General features: G+C 36.5%; 1 protein-coding gene across 1 annotated transcript; it reads right to left on the reverse strand.

Annotated features, from left to right (window-relative positions):
• Positions 1–15,934: 15,934 nt before the first annotated feature.
• On the reverse strand, positions 15,935–17,504 carry LOC137248715 (collagenase-like). The gene is made up of 2 exons (XM_067779625.1): positions 17,002–17,504; positions 15,935–16,869 (listed from the first exon to the last, which is right to left on the reverse strand). The coding sequence occupies exons 1-2, from the start codon at positions 17,268–17,270 to the stop codon at positions 16,287–16,289; spliced, it is 852 nt and encodes a 283-aa protein (XP_067635726.1). The 5' UTR covers positions 17,271–17,504; the 3' UTR covers positions 15,935–16,286.
• Between the last annotated feature and the right edge of the window lie 2,881 nt (positions 17,505–20,385).

Below are 20,385 nucleotides of genomic sequence, written 5' to 3' on the forward strand. Positions count from 1 at the left end.
TTGAAATTTTCTTTTATTTTTCCATTTTGTTGGACCATATCATTACTGGAGTTGAATGTTGACATAATTTACTTATATACTGTAAAGATATTTAATTTCTTCATAAAATTTGATTAAAAAAAAAATTTTTTTTAAAGTGGGCGTGTTCTTCATCCGATGTGCCAATTTTTATTAGGCACACATATAGTAATAGGAGTAATGTTCCTGCCAAATTTCATCATGATATCTTCAACGACTGCCAAATTACAGCTTGCAAAACTTTGAAATTTCCTTCTTTTAAAAGTGGGCGGTGCCACGCCCATTGTCCAAAGTTTTACTAATTTTCTATTTTGCGTCATAAGTTCAACCCACCTGCTAAGTTTCATCGCTTTATCCGACTTTGGTAATGAATTATCGCGCTTTTTCTATTTTTCGACATTTTCGATATCGGAAAAGTGGGCGTGGTTATAGTCCGATATCATTCATTTTAAATATGGATCTGAGATGAGTACCCAGGAACCTATATACCAAATTTCATCAAGATATCTCAAAATTTACTCAAGTTATCGTGTTAACGGGCAGACGGACGGACGGACGGACATTGCTCAATCAATTTTTTTTTCGATACTGATGATTTTGATATATAGAAGTCTATATCTATCTCGATTCCTTTGTACCTGTACAACCAACCGTTATCCAATCAAAGTTAATATTGAGGTGCAACCGTTCTAGAACACATGTTCGTGAAATGACTAGACCTTACGCGAAATGGACGAACGAGGTAACCGAGATTATAAGAGCAGCGCAAGCTGAGGAATCAGTAATCAGTTTGATTTAAAAACGCTATTAGTTAAGTATAATTGTAAAGTACAACTCCCAAAGTAGTCTACATAAAGACCACTTTGCAATACTGAATATTGGAGTTTTTTATTCGACAGTTCAGCGATTCAAACGTTAGCAGAAGGTGTATAATTATCAGGAATATTCCAAAATTCGTTACAATACATGTAGATATAAATATATATGTATGTACTGTAGACTGGCTCGGTTCTCATAAATAAAAGAAAACAAGTTGCTAATGTCCGCCCCTAAATTTAAAGATTATATTGAGAGGATATCGGAAAACAAATTTTTTATTTTTTTGATACTTCGAAATACAGCCGAAAATGTTATTTCGTTGTAACTACTGAGGTCCGATTTTTAAAAGTGATATGTCGCTATTTTGGCCTTGAGAAGCTTCACATTTCCGTTTAATGTCCTTTTAAGCTAAGAAGTCGTTTTCACATGATTGGGACAGCTAACAAAATTGTACCCCCTAAGATATCCTTTTTTCCTTACCAAACGAAAGTAATTAAAAATTCAAGAAAATGTTGCTATTAAACCATATTACTAAAAAAATAAACAAAGAAGTTATATCACTTTCAATATTTATGGCCACTGTTATTTTACTTGATTCTTATTATACTTAGACCTGAAACTCATGATATTTTTGGAGGAAAAATTATTATTAGTGTTTGCATTGAAAAGTTAATAAAGATATGCCAAATATCATAAATAGACGAAGTCAAAGTAAATAAGTGAGTCAAACCTGTGGTTCCGTATTTATAATAAGAACACTTTGCGACAAAATCAAATTTTTTTCTGGGTATTGGACAAAACCCAATTTTTTGTAGAGATTGAGGCTTAAGAAAATTAAGTACTATCCCCGTTTTTCGAAGTTCGCCTCCAAAAAATAGATATCGGCTTTCGAAGTTCGAAATTCTACATTTCGAAATTTAATTTTTTTTTTTCGTTAACGCGTTCAGCAAATTGAAAAAGTAACAAGTAAAGGTGTCTAAGTTCGGGTGTAACCGAACATTATATACTCAGCGTGAACTTCAATTACACATTTAAATTGAGATAAATTACTTTTTTAAATAACACGTGGCACCGCCCGTGTCTCCCCATTCCCTCAAATAAGTTGTGACAAATATTTATAGGTTCAAATGTGTGGGCCCCAAAGCCAGTGGATTTGGGTCCTCACAATAGAATGAGAAAGAATAGGCAATTAAATAAAGACTAAAAACTTGAAAATAAAATAATTAAAAAAATGATTTAGTTAAACGGTTTTATTGAAAACAATACTTACATGAAGTAATAATAATACTAAAAGCTAGAAAATAATTAGGTAGGTCCAAGGTACTAGTCATCACACTCCTCATTAATCCAGGGCGTTGATTAGACAATTAAATAAAAGTGCTGGGCGCGTGAAATTTCTAAAATTGTGAGGCGTAGCATAACCTTATTAAGGTTCAGTTGGTCTTACATATGACTATCAATAGAAATTTGACGGGTCCAACGCTTTTATTTAATTGTCTGATCAACGCCCTAGATTGATAAGGAGTGTGATGACTAGTACCTAGGACATACCTAATTATTTTCTAGCTTTTAGTATTATTATTACTTCATGTAAGTATTGTTTTCCTTAAAACAGTTTAACTAAATCATTTTTTTTAATTATTTTATTTTCAAGTTTTTAGTCTTTATTTAATTGCCTATTCTTTCTCATTCTATTGTGAGGACCCAAATCCACTGGCTTTGGGGCCCACACATTTGAACCTATAAATATTTGTCACAACTTATTTGAGCATTTATAAATCATATTTGAATCACAAATTATACGAAACACCCAATGTATATTACAATGAATTTATATCAGTGCATATAGCATGTAAAACATATAAACCTGAATTATATAAATTGAATTTACACACATAAAATAATAATTTTTCTGAAACACCCTAATATACACTTACACATTTATTATTTCGCAAAAAAACATAATTTTCTCTGCCCGCATATTGCAAATATTTTGGGCGGATATTATATTTTGCATAGAGATCAAACGGGAAAAACTTTGGCTTTGCATTGAGATCAACGAACCTCCTGGAATTTTAAACAACGATGGGAATCCAGCAACGCAATAAGCAACACACATAAGCTCCCATTGCAAGAGCACCAAAAACGTACAAACATACGTAGCCAAAGAAATTACAGCCAAGCACAACAGGCATTGAAGCGAACCGTCAAGGCGGACATCGCACAAAGAGGAAACAAGAAAATGCAATGTACTAGAAAGACGTCACCTGAGCATACCAACAACACAGCATGGGTACTAGGCAGCCATTAACATTACACTTGCAAGTTACTTACGAAGGGAAACCAACTCGTTGCCAACAACAAGACACAACAAGTAAGAACGGGACTGTCTTCGGCTGTGCCGAAGACTTCATACCTTTCATGAATGGGGCTGAACAATAATCTTATCCCGTTCGTAATCTCCGAATAATCGGATGTATAAGATAAGAAATATATAGTGAACAGATCTGCATACCTTAACGATTTTTAAGTAAATATAAAATAAAAAACAGGTAGGTACTTTGTGTGAGGATGCAAAGTTTCTGGTTTTGTGTGGTCTGCGTGTAAAAACTATGACTACGAATCACGTATTTCAACAATATATGACGTAAACGTAACTATTTGATGAAATTTGATGAATTTTGAAGCTTCTAGCCGTAAAAAGGGGGCAAAAATTAGAGTTTATATGGGGTATATAATATATATACCACCGATCTCTATGATTTTTTCAGACAACAATATATGCTATATACGTAAGCATATGGTGAAATTTGAAGCGTCTAGCTGTTAAAAAGGGGCAGAAATTACGCAAATTTTCTTAACTGAACAATCGGTTGTATGAGATATATACTATATATACCATCGATCTCAATGATTTTTTCAGACAACAATATATGGTATACACGTAAGCATTTGGTGAAATTTGAAGCGTCTAGCTGTTAAAATGGGGAAGAAATTGCGCAAATTTTCTTATCTAAACAATCGGTTGTATGGGATATATACTATATATACCACCGGTATCTATGATTTTCTCAGACAACAATATATGCTATACACGTAAGCATTTAGTGAAATTTGAACATATCTAAACGATTTTTAAGATAAATATAAAATAAAAAATAGGTAGGTAATATGTGTGAGGATGCAAAGCTTCACGTTTTATGTGGTCTGCATGTAAAAACTACGACTACGAATCACGTATTTCAAAAATATATTACGTAAACGTAACTATTTGATGAAATTTGATGAATTTTGAAGCTTCTAGCCGTAAAAAAGGGGCAAAAATGACAGTTTATATGAAGTATATAATATATATACCACCGATCTCTATGATTTTTTCAGACAACAATATATGCTATATATGTAAGCATATGGTGAAATTTGAAGCGTCTAGCTGTTAAAAAGGGGCAGAAATTGCGCAAAGTTTCTTAACTGAATAATCGGTTGTATGAGATATATACTATATATACCATCGATTTCAATGATTTTTTCAGACAACAATATAATCTATACACGTAAGCATTTGGTGAAAGTTGAAGCTTCTAGCTGTTAAAACGGGGAAGAAATTGCGCAAAGTTTCTTATCTGAACAATCGGTTGTATGGGATATATACTATATATACCACGGGTATCTATGATTTTCTCAGACAACAATATATGCTATACACGTAAGCATTTAGTGAAATTTGAACATATCTAAACGATTTTTAAGATAAATATAAAATAAAAAATAGGTAGGTAATCTGTGTGAGGATGCAAAGCTTCACGTTTTTTGTGGTCTGCATGTAAAAACTATGACTACGAATCACGTATTTCAAAAATATATGACGGAAACGTAACTATTTGATGAAATTTGATGAATTTTGAAGCTTCTAGCCGTAAAAAAGGGGCAAAAATGACAGTTTGTATGAAGTGTATAATATATATACCACCGATCTCTATAATTTTTTCAGACAACAATATATGCTATATCCGTAAGCATTTTGTGAAATTTGAAGGTTCTAGCTGTTAAAACGGGGCAGAAATTGCGCAAAGTTTCTTATATGAACAATCGGTTGTATGAGATATATACTATATATACCACCGATCTCTATGATTTTTTTAGACAACAATATATGCTATATACGTAAGCATTTGGTGAAATTTGAAGCTTCTAGCTGTTAAAATGGGGTAGAAATTGCGAAAAGTTTCTTATCTGAACAATCGGTTGTATGAGATATATACTATATATACAACCGATCTCTATGATTTTTTCAGACAACAATACATGCTATATACGTAATCAATCGGTGAAATTTGAAGCTTATAGCTGTTAAAATGGGGTAGAAATTGCGAAAAGTTTCTTATCTGAACAATCGGTTGTATGAGATATATACTATATATACAACCGATCTCTATGATTTTTTCAGACAACAATATATGCTATATACGTAAGCAATCGGTGAAATTTGAAGCTTATAGCTGTTAAAATGGGGTAGAAATTGCGAAAAGTTTCTTATCTGAACAATCGGTTGTATGAGATATATACTATATATACAACCGATCTCTATGATTTTTTCAGACAACAATATATGCTATATACGTAAGTATTCGGTGAAATTTGAAGCTTCTAGCTGTTAAAATGGGGCTAAAATTTGCCAAAAATATATATATATATACTATATATATATACTATATATACCACCATATATATACTATATATACCACCGATCTTTATGATTTTTTCAGACAAAAATATATGCTATATACCTAAGCATTCGTTGAAATTTGAAGCCTCTAGCTCTTAAAATGGGGCAGTAATTACGAAAAGTTCCTTATCTGAACAATCGGTTGTGGGGGATATATACTATATATACGACCGATCTCATCAATTTTTTCAGGCAACAATATGTGCAATATACGAAAGTATATGGTGAAGTTTGAAGCTTCAATCTGTTATATTGGGTAAGATATTACAAAAATCCTCTTTTTCTGAAAAATCGGTTGTATGGAGGATATATGCTATTGTGGTCCGATCCGGTCGGTTCCGACAAATGTCTAATCGGACACCCAAATACACCCGCTCACCAAATTTTATCAAGATATCTCAAAAATTGAGGGACTAGTTTGCATACAAACAGACAGACGAACAGACGGACAGACGGACATGGCTAAATCAACTCAGCTCTTCAACCTGATTATTTCGGTATACTTAATGGTGGGTCTATCTATTTTCCTTTAAGGACTTACAATTTTCGGTTTCGTGACGAAATTAATATACCATTTCATTTTCATGAAAGGTATAATAAGCAGGCAGCAGAGGGAATTGAAAGTTAACTATGCTAACTAACTGGAGATGCGTACCAATAAACTCGCATGCTAGAAATAAATACATAAATGCAAGTAGATAATTGAATATATTGGTAGAATAATACCGTTAAACGTAGGATACCTTATCTAAATACATATATTAAGTAAGATTTATTGTTGCAGGATAACTGTCCACCTGCGCGTGGACAAGTATAAAAAGGCGACAAATTTCGCGAATTGAGTAGTAGCCAGCTAGGTATAGTAGCCTGCTAACGCCTTGTTTAGCGGTGAATGAGACTCCTGGGATTTTTCCATCTCACGAGTTCTTTATTTTAGTATCTTTGGGGGTTTTTCCAACCCCATCGTTAGAGGGATTGTGGTGGTTTTCCACCTCCGCAATCTTCAGGAAGCAGCAGGGTATCTTTAAGTTATATACTCGGTGGGGGTTTTACCAACTCCACCGACTGGGAGGAAGTGGTGGTTCTCCACCTCCGCTTTCTTTACGAGTAGTTTGAGATTTTAGTTTAAGCGTTGTCTCGGAGGAGGTTTTCCCAACCCCATCGGCGTTGAACCGACGGTGGTTTGCCACCTCCGTCGCCGTAGCTTTAAGGGTAGTTTTGATATTTTGAATAAAGAATTTATAACGTTAACAACAAACAGGGCCTTTCTCTTTAAAAGGAGACGATAGGGATTCTTCTCTATTCCCACAGGGATCCTGGACGGACTGAGCATACCTCGGCGTAAGGAAAAGTCCGTCACACTATTTAGTTCATTTAGTGACTCATTATTACAAGGACTCTTTCCTGACAATTTGTTACAATCTAAGTCCTATATACATAATCCTTGCAAAGACTTTACTCGACTCTGCGCCACGCATGCTTGTCCCTCCTCGAACTCCAAAATATTTTGATGTCACTTCTAGCGGATTGTATGTAATATTTGTTCCAAATATAAGCCAAATCGTAGATCATATGTCGGTTTCTATTCATGTATGTATTATGTGTTCCACATATGAAAAAAATCGGACAACAAATACGATTTTTGGAAATATTTCGATCCATTCGCCACCTATCGGAGCTTTTTTTCTTATTATTGCATTGTCATCGGGTTCTGAACTATATTCCAAGTTTCAAGCTTGTAGCTTATCGGGAATTTACTTAAATTTCAATTACAAAATTCGTGCCAGCCAACCAGCCAGCCTGTCAAGTAGTGATGGACGATACATCAATTTTGAGCTATCTGTGAAAATAGATATGGCGATTTTTGTATCGTGGCTATTTTTTAAAGCTATAGCGATCGATTTAATATATTTTTAATAAGCGAATCTGCAATTTGTATACTTGGATATAAAAAATGAATGTTTAAGTTTGTTATCGGAGTAGATTGAATGTTATACATTAATTTGAAATGTGAAATGAATGAAACTATTATTTTTACTACACCGATGTATTCAGATATACTCCATATGAATTTATTCTGAAATTTGTATATGACTGCATAATATTTTTATAGTAAAGTGAATTAATTTTGAATGAAAAATGCAGAGGAAAAATATAAAAAATTCTTCAAACTATTATAAAAATCATGGTATAAATATTACCAGGTATAACCATTTACTCTTCTTGGCAGCCATGATGGTTTTTGATTTTAAAAAAAATTTTAAATCACTCTCTTAAACTTTGTGGAAATGCCAAACCAAAGAAAACACAAAAAAAATGTTGGTATGACATTTTTCACTTTTTTTAATGCCAAAAAAATAAAATGCTTATGAAATAAGTGAAAAAATATTTCGAAAAGTTTTGAAATCCATTTTTATGTATATGGCAAAAAATTAGTTGCCAATATAGTGGATGCCTCAGCACGTCCTATTTTTGCAAAGGGACAAAAGCAAAGACCTTACTTCTTAACCTCTTCTAATTAAGAAGCGAATGTTGGAGACCACCCCTATTGATTTTTCATTCATCCTTCTTCATTTGGTTGATACGTCGTTAACCCTTAAATATGCTGATACTTCACTTTATAAAAGATCAGCAGTCTCAAATGTTCCTCGCGGTTGGACGATAAATTCGTTAGTTGGAGGTCAACTGTTTAGGAAATGCTGGTCGTTGCGTAACAAGTCACTCCAGCTAACCCTGTTTCGCGATAACTGACACCAACAGGGGGCACCAAGAGAGATCAAAGTCTTCCCCCACCTGCTTCTTCGAACTCAGTGGAGATCTTCCCATAACTTGCCCACGCAAGCAAAAGCGCTGTAGCTCTTCGCAGATTAGCTAACCAGCATCGTTCAGTTGGATTATGATAGTTCGTGGAGGCTGAATTTACCGGCTGAACGGCTAAAGTCTGCCGCCGTGGTCTAGAGCCAGTGTGTTGGCCTGTCCATTAAAAATATTTAAGAATATTTGTATAAATGGTATCGATTGTCCCTCGGCATTACCTTGGCACCAAAAGTTCGTCCGCCTTAGCACATAAAGTTTTGGCTCGGCATAAAACATGTATTTAGGTGAACCAGTTCGTAGAAAAAAGAATACACGATACGAAGCCCTAAAATTGGACGGAAAGCCTTAATCTCCTCGGATATATGTGTTGTTGTTGTTGTTGCAGCAATGTTTCGCCCCACCTAATAGCTGCGACCGATCACATATTGTCATCAATATCCTCTAACGGGAGTCCAAGGAAACTTGCTGTTTCGACAGGGGTGGACCATAATGAAAGGGGTGTTAGAGGCGTTGGTTCCACATTACAATTAAAGAGATGGTTGGTGTCATGTGGGGACACATTGCAAGCGTGGCATACATTTTGTATGTCGGGGTTGATTCTGGATATGTAAGAGTTTAACCTGTTACAATATCCAGAACGAAGTTGAGCCAGAGTGACTCGCGTTTCCCTGGGGAGTATGCGTTCCTCTTCCGCAAGTTTTGGGTACTGTTCCCTGAGTACTGGATTCACTGGGCAATTCCCGGCATAAAGGTCCGGCGCCTGTTTATGGAGTTCACCAAGGATCTGCTTGTGTTTTTTTGCTTCATACGGCTGAGTTCTCACGTGCCGTATTTCCTCAAAATGCTTACGGAGATGACTCATTAGTCCCTATCCGGTGTTGGCTCATCAATCGGATGTCAGTTGGGATGCCCAGGTTTCTGGGTATTCAACAGGAACTGTTTGGTTAGCATCTCATTTCTCTCCCTGATGGGGAGTATTCTCGCCTCATTTTGTAGATGGTGTTCTGGGGACATAAGAAGACAGCCCGTGGCGGTTCTGAGCGCAGTACTTTGGCAGGCCTGTAGCTTCTTCCAGTGGATAGTTTTTAGGCTTGGCTACCATATAGGGGACGCGTAGCACGCAAACGGCTGGCCAATTGCTTTGTACGTGGTAATGAGCGTTTCTTTGTCTTCTCCCCAAGTACTGCCAGCAAGGGATTTGAGGATTTTATTACGGCTCTGGATTTTCGGAACAATTGCGGCTGCGTGCTCACCAAAATATAGATCCTGATCAAACGTCACACCCAAGATTTTGGGGTGTAGGACAGTCGGTAGCGTAGTGCCATCGACGTGGATGTTCAAAATGGTCGACATTTGGGACGTCCAAGTTGTAAATAAGGTCGCGGATGATTTAGTCGGTGATAATGCCAGGTTTCGCGAGGCGAAAAAACTGGAGAGATCAGGGAGGTAGCCGCTTCCCAAGGCCGTCAGTTCTATGTACCGGAGCGACTCGGAATTTTTCCCGACCAAGGACTGCCATTTCAGTGTAACCCAATTTAATTTGTTGTCGGATATATGTCACACCAAATTGTTATTATTAGTAGGTATGTATCTCTTACGTACACCTAGGCACAACAATTTATTGAAGAAAATTCGTCAGAAGAGGATCGTGGCCTGATGCTTCTTTTTGCGGGAAACCACAATACAATTCTGAATTGATAATTCTGGAATGCGGTTGACCGTTGAGTTTTCTTTCCCACCAAAAAAAAGTTATGTCCACCAATGAAAAATTCGGTTTTGGATAAAATATCATAATATTAATGTTAGAACGCAAAAATACATACGACAGCATGACACTGGTAATACGCATTCAAAAATACCAAGAGAGGTGTAAAAAGACTCGTATTGACCTCGACAACAATAATCCGAATGCGGAAAATAAAAATTTTAGATCGTTCAAAAGATATTAACGAAAAACCGAAAAATGACCCCGAAGTGCTCCGAAACCGAAGGTGGAATCCAGAGTGTTTTTGCGCAGAACACCTTACTGCATTGGCGGCCTTTAACCGTGCTTAAAAAACATACCTTGGGTGGGTCCAACACCGTTTTGGAGACCAAAATTATATCCGCGCAAAACACTTATGTTCACAATTTTTTATACTCAGTTGAGCAGAGCTCACAGAGTATATTAACTTTGATTGGATAACGGTTGGTTGTACAGGTATAAAGGAATCGAGATAGATATAGACTTCCATATATCAAAATGATCAGTATCGAAAAAAAATTTGATTGAGCCATGTCCGTCCGTCCGTCCGTCCGTCTGTCCGTTAACACGATAACTTGAGTACATTTTGAGGTATCTTGATGAAATTTGGTACTCATCCCAGATCGCTATTTAAAATGAACGATATCGGACTATAACCACGCCCACTTTTTCGATATCGAAAATTTCGAAAAACGGAAAAAATGCGATAATTCATTGTCAAAGGTGGTTGAAGCGATGAAACTCGGTGGATGGGTTGACGTTATTACGCAGAATAGAAAATTAGTAAGATTTTGGACAATGGGCGTGGCACCGCCCACTTTTACAAGAAGGTAATTTAAAAGTTTTGCAAACTGTAATTTGGCAGTCGTTGAAGATATCATGATGAAATTTGGCAGGAACGTTACTACTATTACTATATATGTGCCAAATAAAAATTAGCAAAATTGGATGAAGAACACGCCCACTTTTTAAAAAAAAATTTTTTTAAATTCAAATTTTAACAAAGAATTTAATATCTTTACTGTATATAAGTAAATTAAATCAAAATTCAACTCCAGTAATGATATGATGCAACAAAATACAAAAATAAAATAAAATTTCAAAATGGGCGTGGCTCCGCCCATTTTCATTTAGTTTGTCTAGAATACTTTTAATGCCATAAATCGAACAAAAATTTACCTATCCTTCTCAAATTTGGTAGGGGCATAGATTATATCACGGTAACTGTTCTCTGTGAAAATGGGCGAAATCGGTGGAAGCCACGCCCAGTTTTTATACACAGTCCACCATCTGTCCTTCCGCTCGGCCGTTAACACAATAGCTTAAGCAAAAACCGATATATCTTTACTAAACTTAGCCCACGTACTTATATGAACTCACTTTATCTTGGTATAAAAAATGGCCGAAATCCGACCATAACCACGCCCACTTTATCGATATCGAAAATTACGAAAAATGAAAAAAATGCCATAATTCTATACCAAATAGGAAAAAAGGTATGAAACATTGTAACTGGATTGGTTTGTTGACGCAAAATATAACTCTGGAAAAAATTTTGTAAAATGGGTGTGACACCTACCATATTAAGTAGAAGAAAATGAAAAAGTTCTACAAGGCGAAATCAACAGCCCTTGGAATCTTGGCAGGAATACTGTTAGTGGTATTGCATATATAAATAAATTATCAGTACCCGACAAATGATTTTCTGGATCACCTGGTCCACATTTTAGTCGATATCGCGAGAACGCCTTCACATATACATCTAAGGGCCACTCCCTTTTAAAACCCTCATTAATACCTTTAATTTGATATCCATATCGTACAAACACATTCTAGAGTCACCCCTGGCCCACCCTAATGGCGATATCTCGAAAAGGCGTCCACCTATAGACCTAACGCCCACTCCCTCTTAAAATGCTCAGTAACACCTTTCGTTTGATACTCATATCTTTCAAACATTCTAGAGTCACCCCTGGCCCAACCTAATGGCGATATCTCGAAAAGGCGTCCACCTATAGACCTAATGTCCACTCCCTCTTAAAATGCTCAGTAATACCTTTCGTTTGATACCCATATCGTACAAACATTCTAGAGTCACCCCTGGCCCACCCTAATGGCGATATCTCGAAAAGGCGTCCACCTATAGACCTAATGCCCACTCCCTCTTAAAATGCTCAGTAACACCTTTCGTTTGATACCCATATCGTACAAAATTCTAGAGCCACCCTTGGTACACCTTTATGGCGATATCTCGGAAAGGCTTCCACCTATAGAACTAAGGATTACTCCCTTTTAAAATACTCATTACCACCTTTCATTTGATACTCATATCGTACAAACACATTCTAGAGTCACCCTGGCCCACCCTAATGGCGATATCTCGAAAAGGCGTCCACCTATAGACCTAATGCCCACTCCCTCTTAAAATGCTCAGTAACACCTTTCGTTTGATACCCATATTGTACAAACATTCTAGAGTCACCCTTGGTCCACCTTTATAGCGATATCTCGAAAAGGCGTCCACCTATAGAACTATGGATTACTCCCTTTTAAAATACTCATAATACCTTTCATTTGATACCCATATCGTACAAACACATTCTAGAGGCACCCCTGGCCCACCCGAATGGCGATATCACGAAAAGGCGTCCACCTATAGACCTAATGCCCACTCCCTCTTAAAATGCTCAGTAACACCTTTCATTTGATACCCATATCGTACAAACATTCTAGAGTCACCCCTGGCCCACCCTAATGGCGATATCTCGAAAAGGCGTCCACCTATAGACCTAATGCCCACTCCCTCTTAAAATGCTCAGTAACACCTTTCGTTTGATACCCATATCGTACAAACACATTCTAGAGTCACCCCTGGCCCACCCTAATGACGATATCTCGAAAAGGCGTCCACCTATAGACCTCATGCCCACTCCCTCGTAAAATGCTCAGTAATACCTTTCGTTTGATACCCATATCGTACAAACATTCTAGAGTCACCCTTGCTCCACCTTTATGGCGATATCTCGAAAAGGCGTCCACCTATAGAACTAAGGATTACTCCCTTTTAAAATACTCATTACCATCTTTCATTTGATACCCATATCATACAAACACATTCTAGAGTCACCCCTGGCCCACCCTAATGGCGTCATTTCGAAAATGCGTCCACCTATAGACCTAATGCCCACTCCCTCTTAAAATGCTCAGTAACACCCTTCATTTGATTCCCATATCGCACAAACACATTCTAGAGACACCCCTGGTTCACCTTTATGGCGATATCTCGAAACGGCGTCCACCTATGGAACTAATGATCACTCCTTTTCAAAATACTCATTAACAGCTTTTATTTGATACCCATATCGTACAAACATATTCTAGAGTCACCCCTGGTCCACCTTTATGGCGATTTCTCGAAAAGGCGTCCACCGATAGACCTAAGGCCCACTCCCTCTTAAAATGCTCGGTAACACCTTTCATTTGATACCCATATCGTACAAACAAATTCTAGAGTCAGCCCTGGTCCACCTTTATGGCGATATCCTTAAATGGCGTCCATCCATAGAACTATGGCCTACTCTCTCTTAAAATACTCTTTAATACCTTCCATTTGATACACATGTCATACAACCACATTCCAGGGTTACCCTAAGTTCATTTTCCTACATGGTGATTTTCCTTATTTTGTCTCCATAGCTCTCAACTGAGTATGTAATGTTCGGTTACACCCGAACTTAGCCTTCCTTACTTGTTTTTTTGTGGGTACCACAAAATCCGCAAAATACAACAACCACATTCATTTCATTCATTCATTTTTATTCATTATTGTCTTATGCAATCTTAAATTTATACAATTCATAAAACAGAAGTATACTTATGTATATAAAAATTGCAAAAGATAACAGTTAATGGTGTTTACGGCCCGATTCTTAGCGTTACCGGTAAAATAGTACCCAGAACATTATGTAACCGAAAATCGTTACCAGTTGTTTTATTCGCGATTCTGGCCAAAGTGGTGACGCTGTCATCACCGAAAAACTCACCAGTGTCTGTGGTGAAATTTAAAAGTTTGGTTTCTTCGCTTTACCCATGGCGGAACGATACAAGGTGGCAGCATGGGACAGCTGAATATTTTTTATTTAATTTGATACATCAACTTCCGGCGCAGTACGATTTTGACATTTGTCCATCGAATTTACAAAAACGAAGTACATGGAATTTTTATTTATGTTTGTAGGTATGTCACCATGCTGCCACCGTGTATGGATCCGCCATGGCTTTACCGAAAACGTGTCACTCGTAGATAGCGATGTTGATAATATTAAATCCGATCTTCACAGTAATTGATACTGTTGCATTCCACGGTTGGTACGGGACAAATCGTACATATTTTTTCATTTTTAGGTCTTAACTAAAGAAAAACTAAAACTTTTTCAGACAAGGTTCTTGGTGCATTAGGATAGACAAGGTTCTTAGTGCATTAGGATTGCATGGGACGTGTGCAAATAAAAATAGAAACTTGCTCTTGATATATTTGTATACCAGGGTTGTTATTTATATTTTGAGCCTTGCTAACACTAATTGTTTGCCGGCACCATCTGACGTTTTCAATTGAGAGTTTGACGTTTTTAAGCATAATATCAGAAAATTTTGACATTTGAGCACAACTTGTTTTTTTAACAGTAACTTAAAAATTGTATCTTATATTGCAAGATCGTCATACGACTTATCGTGAGATTGAGCAATCCCTGCGCATTAGTATGACGAATTTCGAATGGTACACAACCATTTTTTTGCCAGTAGTGCTTGGTGAAATACGGAAGAAGAAGCGGCAACGAAGGATCATTCTTCATCATGACAATGCCAGCTCTCACACATCGGGTGAAACAACCGTCTATTTGAATGGCCAAAACGTCGTATTAATGAGTCACCCTCCGTACAGCCCTGATTTGGCGCCAAATGTCTTCTTTTTGTTTCCGCAAATCAAGAATAAATTGCCTGGCCAACGTTTTTCGGCGCCTGAAGAAGCCGTTGATGCATTCAAAAACCATATTTTGGAGATACCTCAATCGGAATGGAAAAGTGCTATGAAAATTGGTTTGAACGCATGCAAAAGAGTATTTATTATCATGGAGAATTCTTCGAAAAACAATAAAGCCATTTTCGATAATAAATTACTGTTTCTTCATTATTAGGCTCAAAATATAAATAGCAACCGTATGTGCGTGAAAAATAGCAAAAATCATCCGTTTGTACGGTACACCACTAAGTCAGGTGAAACTTCAGCGAAATTATTAATATTAAAAAAAAACAAACATAGAAAACATATTTGGTAGTAGTTGTATGAAGGTTTGTAAAAATAATAAACATAATTTAAAAACGTTTAACAGAAAAAAAACAAAAAATTTTTAAGTAAATTGTTTTTACGGGACACATGTGCACTTTTCAAATTTCAAGCCCCGGGTCAAGCAACTTCAAAAATTCAGAAACAAGTTTTCTCAATTAGAAAACTTTTTCTAAGCGGAGTCGCCCCTCGGCAGTGATTTCAGCAATAAAAAATTTCTCAGTGAAAATTCATCTGTAGGACCACTCCCACCAATTTTTAGGAAAAATTCAAAGCAGCACGACGTAAATTAGAAGAGAAACTAGGCCTAAATTCTCTTCCGGAAATTTACTCAAGTTTGCTTATATTCACATACATATTCCAAGTACAGAAATAAATTTTTCATTCATCAGCTAATTAATATGAAGTTATAGTAAAAAGGTTGCTAAGGAGTTTTTGAGAACTATTTGATTTTTTAATTAAATTATCTATACCATTTTTTTATTTAAAAAAATACTAATTTTAAATTGTTTCACTTAAGTACACATTTAAAATATATTAGCATTGAAAATTAATAAGGAGAGCAGTTCGAAAATCGGCGAAAATTAACGATTTTCCATGGAATGCCCCGTACTATTGACTTTGTCATTGTACTTCTAAGCCACACACAAGCAAAATACGTTTAAGCACTAGCAGTCGTCGTTACCAATGTTCCAAATATGAAATAAACACTAAAAAAAAACTTTCTCAGAGAAAAAACTTACCGAGAATCCAGATATATACGCAATGGTGCCGTGATGAATCATACTTATAATTAATAATTTTGAGGTCGATATGTTTTAGAAACACAAGCACTTATTTTTATTAAGTCTAAGTCCCGTATTTGCTTGAATCCAATCTAAGTAGGAAGTGACACGAGTATGTCCAGCTGGTAAACCAGCTTCACATCCATCCTGTGAATGAAAAGATATAATACCAATTTGTAGCAGTGAAGATGCCGACACCAATGGACCACCAGAATCACCCTTACAATGTCCAATACGATTGACCGTGGAAGTACACAAATTTTCGGGATGGATATCAGGATATTCTTTAGCACATGCTTCGTTCGAGATCACTTTCAAATTGACAAACTGTAAAACAGGTGAATACGTTGTGGTTTTATCAGAGGTACGACCGCATCCAGAAGCCACTACAGTTTCATCAACGTAAGAGGGATAGGTTGAAGCACAATTTGGTAGGGACACCGGTTGAATGGTAGCTGAATATTTTACAGCTGGAATTTTGATCAAAGCTATATCATTTTTAAGAGTTTCCGTATCGTATGCGGTATGACCTTTAATGTCACATTTGTCCACCTCCAGGCGTACAATGGAGTCTAACCGATTGATGCTGCCTAAGTATACGGTCCCACTAATAGCACTGAAATTGAAAGGATTTACTAAATCTGATTGTGTATGGACAGCACGTTATTGGGTGATTAACTTAATAATTTTTCTTTGCGCCAATTGTCTCACACCCTTAAACACACAGTACATATAATTCAAAACTTACTTTAAAGTACAATGAGCAGCCGTCAGCACCCATTCTTTGCTTATTAGAGATCCACCACAAAAGAGAGTATTTTCACCATCAAATAACGACAAACCAGCTTGATAAGGAATGTCATTAGCAGCAGCCGTTTGACCATTTATTATACGTGGACCTACAGCTACCTTTTGCACCATAGACCCTAAGCGTTCACGTTGTATATTTCTAGATCCCCGATTTTCAAACGCCGAGGCTATGCATAGTAGGAGGGACAAAGCTATTAACAATTTCATGTTCTGCTGTTCAGGTTAATTTAGACTCACTAAAGCATAGTCTGTTTTGGTTTATTTATAGTATAGTTCAATAGCGTACTATGCATATATTTCGACAATTCGCAGTATATGGGTATTTGGTTGCGCAACAAGCGAGATTTTTATTTTCTATCGATTATGGGTACTTCGGATAGATTTTAACTTTTCAACTTAACTCCAAAATTTAAATCGGTCTAGAAAGAACAGAACAGTGATGTTATATATTAAATTCTCGTGTCACAGTGTTTGTGGTTGTATTCCTTCCAAACGGCTCGACCGATTTTCATGAATTTTTGTGAACAGCGAACTCTTAATTTTGTTTGACAAAAATTTTTATACCTACAACTCTCTGGGACTGGGAATAGAACTAAAACTGAGACTTGGGATGTGACTGAGACTGGCTCTGGGACAGAGAATAAGGGTCCATCCCTTATAAAAAGAGCTAGAGAGAAGAAAAACGATGGAAGGGGAAAGAGACTGAGAAATAGTTAAAGCTAGATGAAGTTAGAAAGACGAAGGATAGAGAGCTAGAAAGAAACAAGCAAGGAAGGCTAAGTTCGGGTGTAACCGAACATCACATACCCAGCTGATTTGATTGATTTGGAGACAAAATAAGGGAAAATTACCATGTAGGAAAATGAACCTAGGGTAACCCTGAATGTGTTTGTATGACATGGGTATCAAATGGAAAGTACTAAATAATATTTTAAAAGCGAGTGGGCCTTAGTTTATAGGTGGACGCCTTTTCGAGATAATGCCGTAAAGGTGGACCAGGGGTGACTCCATAATATGTTTGCACGATATGGGTATCAAATTAAAGGTATTAATGAGGGTTTTAAAAGGGAGTGGCCGTTAGTTGTATATGTGAAGGCGTTTACGAGATATCGACCAAAATGTGGACCAGGGTGACCCAGAACATCATCTGTCAGGTACCGCTAATTTATTTATGTATGTAATACCACGAACAGTATTCCTACCATGATTCCAAGGCCTTTTGATTTCGCCCTGCAGAACTTTTTCTTTTTCTTCTACTTAATATGGTAGGTGTCACACTCATTTTACAAAGTTTTTTTTTTTAAGTTATATTTTGCGTCAAAAAACCAATTAAATCGCCATGTTTCATCTCTTTTTTTCGTATTCGGTAAAGAATTATGGCATTTTTTTTTTCATTTTTCGAAATTTTCGATATCGAAAAAGTGAGCGCGGTCATAATCGGATTTCGCCCAATTTTATTACCAAGATAAAGTGAGTTCAGATAAGTACGTGAACTAAGTTTAGTAAAGATATATCGATGTTTGTCCAAGTTATCGTGTTAACGGCCGAGTGGAAGGACAGACGGTCGGCTGTGTATATAAACTGGATGTGGGTTCAACCGATTTCGCCCATTTTCACAGAACAGTTATCGTCATAGCAGCAATGCCCTTACCAAATTTCACGAGGATTGGTAAATTTTTGTTCGACTTATGGCATTAAAAGTATTCTAATAATTTTCTTTTATTTTTGTATTTTGTTGCGCCATATCATTACTGGAGTTGAATGTTGACATCATTTACTTATATACTGTAAAGATATTCAGTTTTTTGTTAAAATTTGACTTTAAAATTTTTTTTTTAAGTGGGCGTGTTCGCATTCCGATTTTGCTAATTTTTATTTACAACACATATAGTGGTAGGAGTAACGTTCCTGCCAAATTTCATAATGATATCTTCAACGACTGCCAATTACAGCTTGAAAAACTTTAAATTACCTTCATTTAAAAGTGGGCGGTGCCACGCCCATTGTCCAAAATTTTACTAATTTTCTATTCTGCGTCATAAAGTCAACCCAACTACCAAGTTTCTTCGCTTTATCTGTCTTTGGCAATGAATTATTGCACTTTTTCGGTTTTTCGAAATTTTCGATATCGAAAAAGTTGCTGTGGTTATAGTCCGATTTGGTTCATTTTAAATAGCTATCTGAGACAAGTGCGCAGAAACTTACATACCAAGTTTCATTAAGACATCTCAAAATTTACTCAAGTTATCGTGTCTATGGGCAGACGGACGGAAGGACGGACGGACGGAATTTCTTTTTTCGCCCAGATCATTTTGATCGCTTTTCTGCCAATTCATCTAGACCTGATATAAAGTTAAAGCCTTGGGTCAGCAAGAAGTTGGTAAAAAAAGATTCGCCTAAAAAAGAAGCTTGGAAGACAGAGGACTCAAAACCCGTCGAACACAAGGCTTCGTAGTCGGCATAGAGATCTATGTAAAAGATTAAGAAAGGAAGTACGTTTGGAACGCAACAGTTTCTATCGAAACGAATTCAGGTCGTCGTATGGAAACCCAAAAAAGGTATGGAATGTTATAAACAGCCTCGGAGTCCTAAGGCAATTGACTCATCAATTCTTTTATGCAATAGTGGCCTAAATATTTCTCGGGCTAACTCACACTACTGCTTTACATGCGAACTACCAATGAATAACTCAGTTATTTCAAATTTAGGTAGTAGTTTTTTCTTTGAACCTTTTACTGGCACTGAAATACTGAAGGTAGTTAAAACTTTGGATAACTCCAGATCTTGTGGCTCTGATGGAGTTTCAAAAAAAGTATTGAAAAGGTCGCTTTAAATTTGGTTGACATTTTAATTTATTTGTTCAACAAAAGTGTGTACTCTGGAACTTTTCCTACTGATTGAAAATGTGCTGTTATCATTCCTTTACTTAAAAAGTATAACGAAAAAGATATAAACAATTATCGACCCATCTCTTTGCTCTCTTCCATATCCAAAACCTTTGGAAATCTTGCTAAAAGTATAATTCTTTCTTCTCTTAATAACAAACATTTTTTCAGCTCGATGCAATACGGACTTAGATTTGGACTCTCAACAGAAGATGTCCTGCTGAGCGTTTGTTCCGCTATTTATGGCGAGTTAGACAAAAAAAAAAAAGAACAGTGCTGGCCTGTTTGTAGATATCACGAAAGCATTTGATATGGTTGATCACCAAATACTGTTAGATAAAATGTATTGCGTAGGATTTCGTGGCTTTAAGAACAATTGGCTGAAATCATACCTATCAGGTAGAGTACAGAAAGTTAAAGTTGGAAATTGTTTAAGT

The sequence above is a fragment of the Eurosta solidaginis genome, chromosome 4, assembly GCF_040869045.1.
Source record: "Eurosta solidaginis isolate ZX-2024a chromosome 4, ASM4086904v1, whole genome shotgun sequence".
In the NCBI taxonomy this organism is placed as follows: Eukaryota; Metazoa; Arthropoda; class Insecta; order Diptera; family Tephritidae; genus Eurosta; species Eurosta solidaginis.

Excerpts from the sequence above, each read along its gene's own strand:
- LOC137248715 (XM_067779625.1), bottom strand. The coding sequence starts at position 17,270 with ATGAAATTGTTAATAGCTTTGTCCCTCCTACTATGCATAGCCTCGGCG. Across the intron at positions 16,870-17,001 it reads GCTGCTCATTGTACTTTAAA|TGCTATTAGTGGGACCGTAT; the intron begins GTAAGTTTTGAA and ends TTTCAATTTCAG.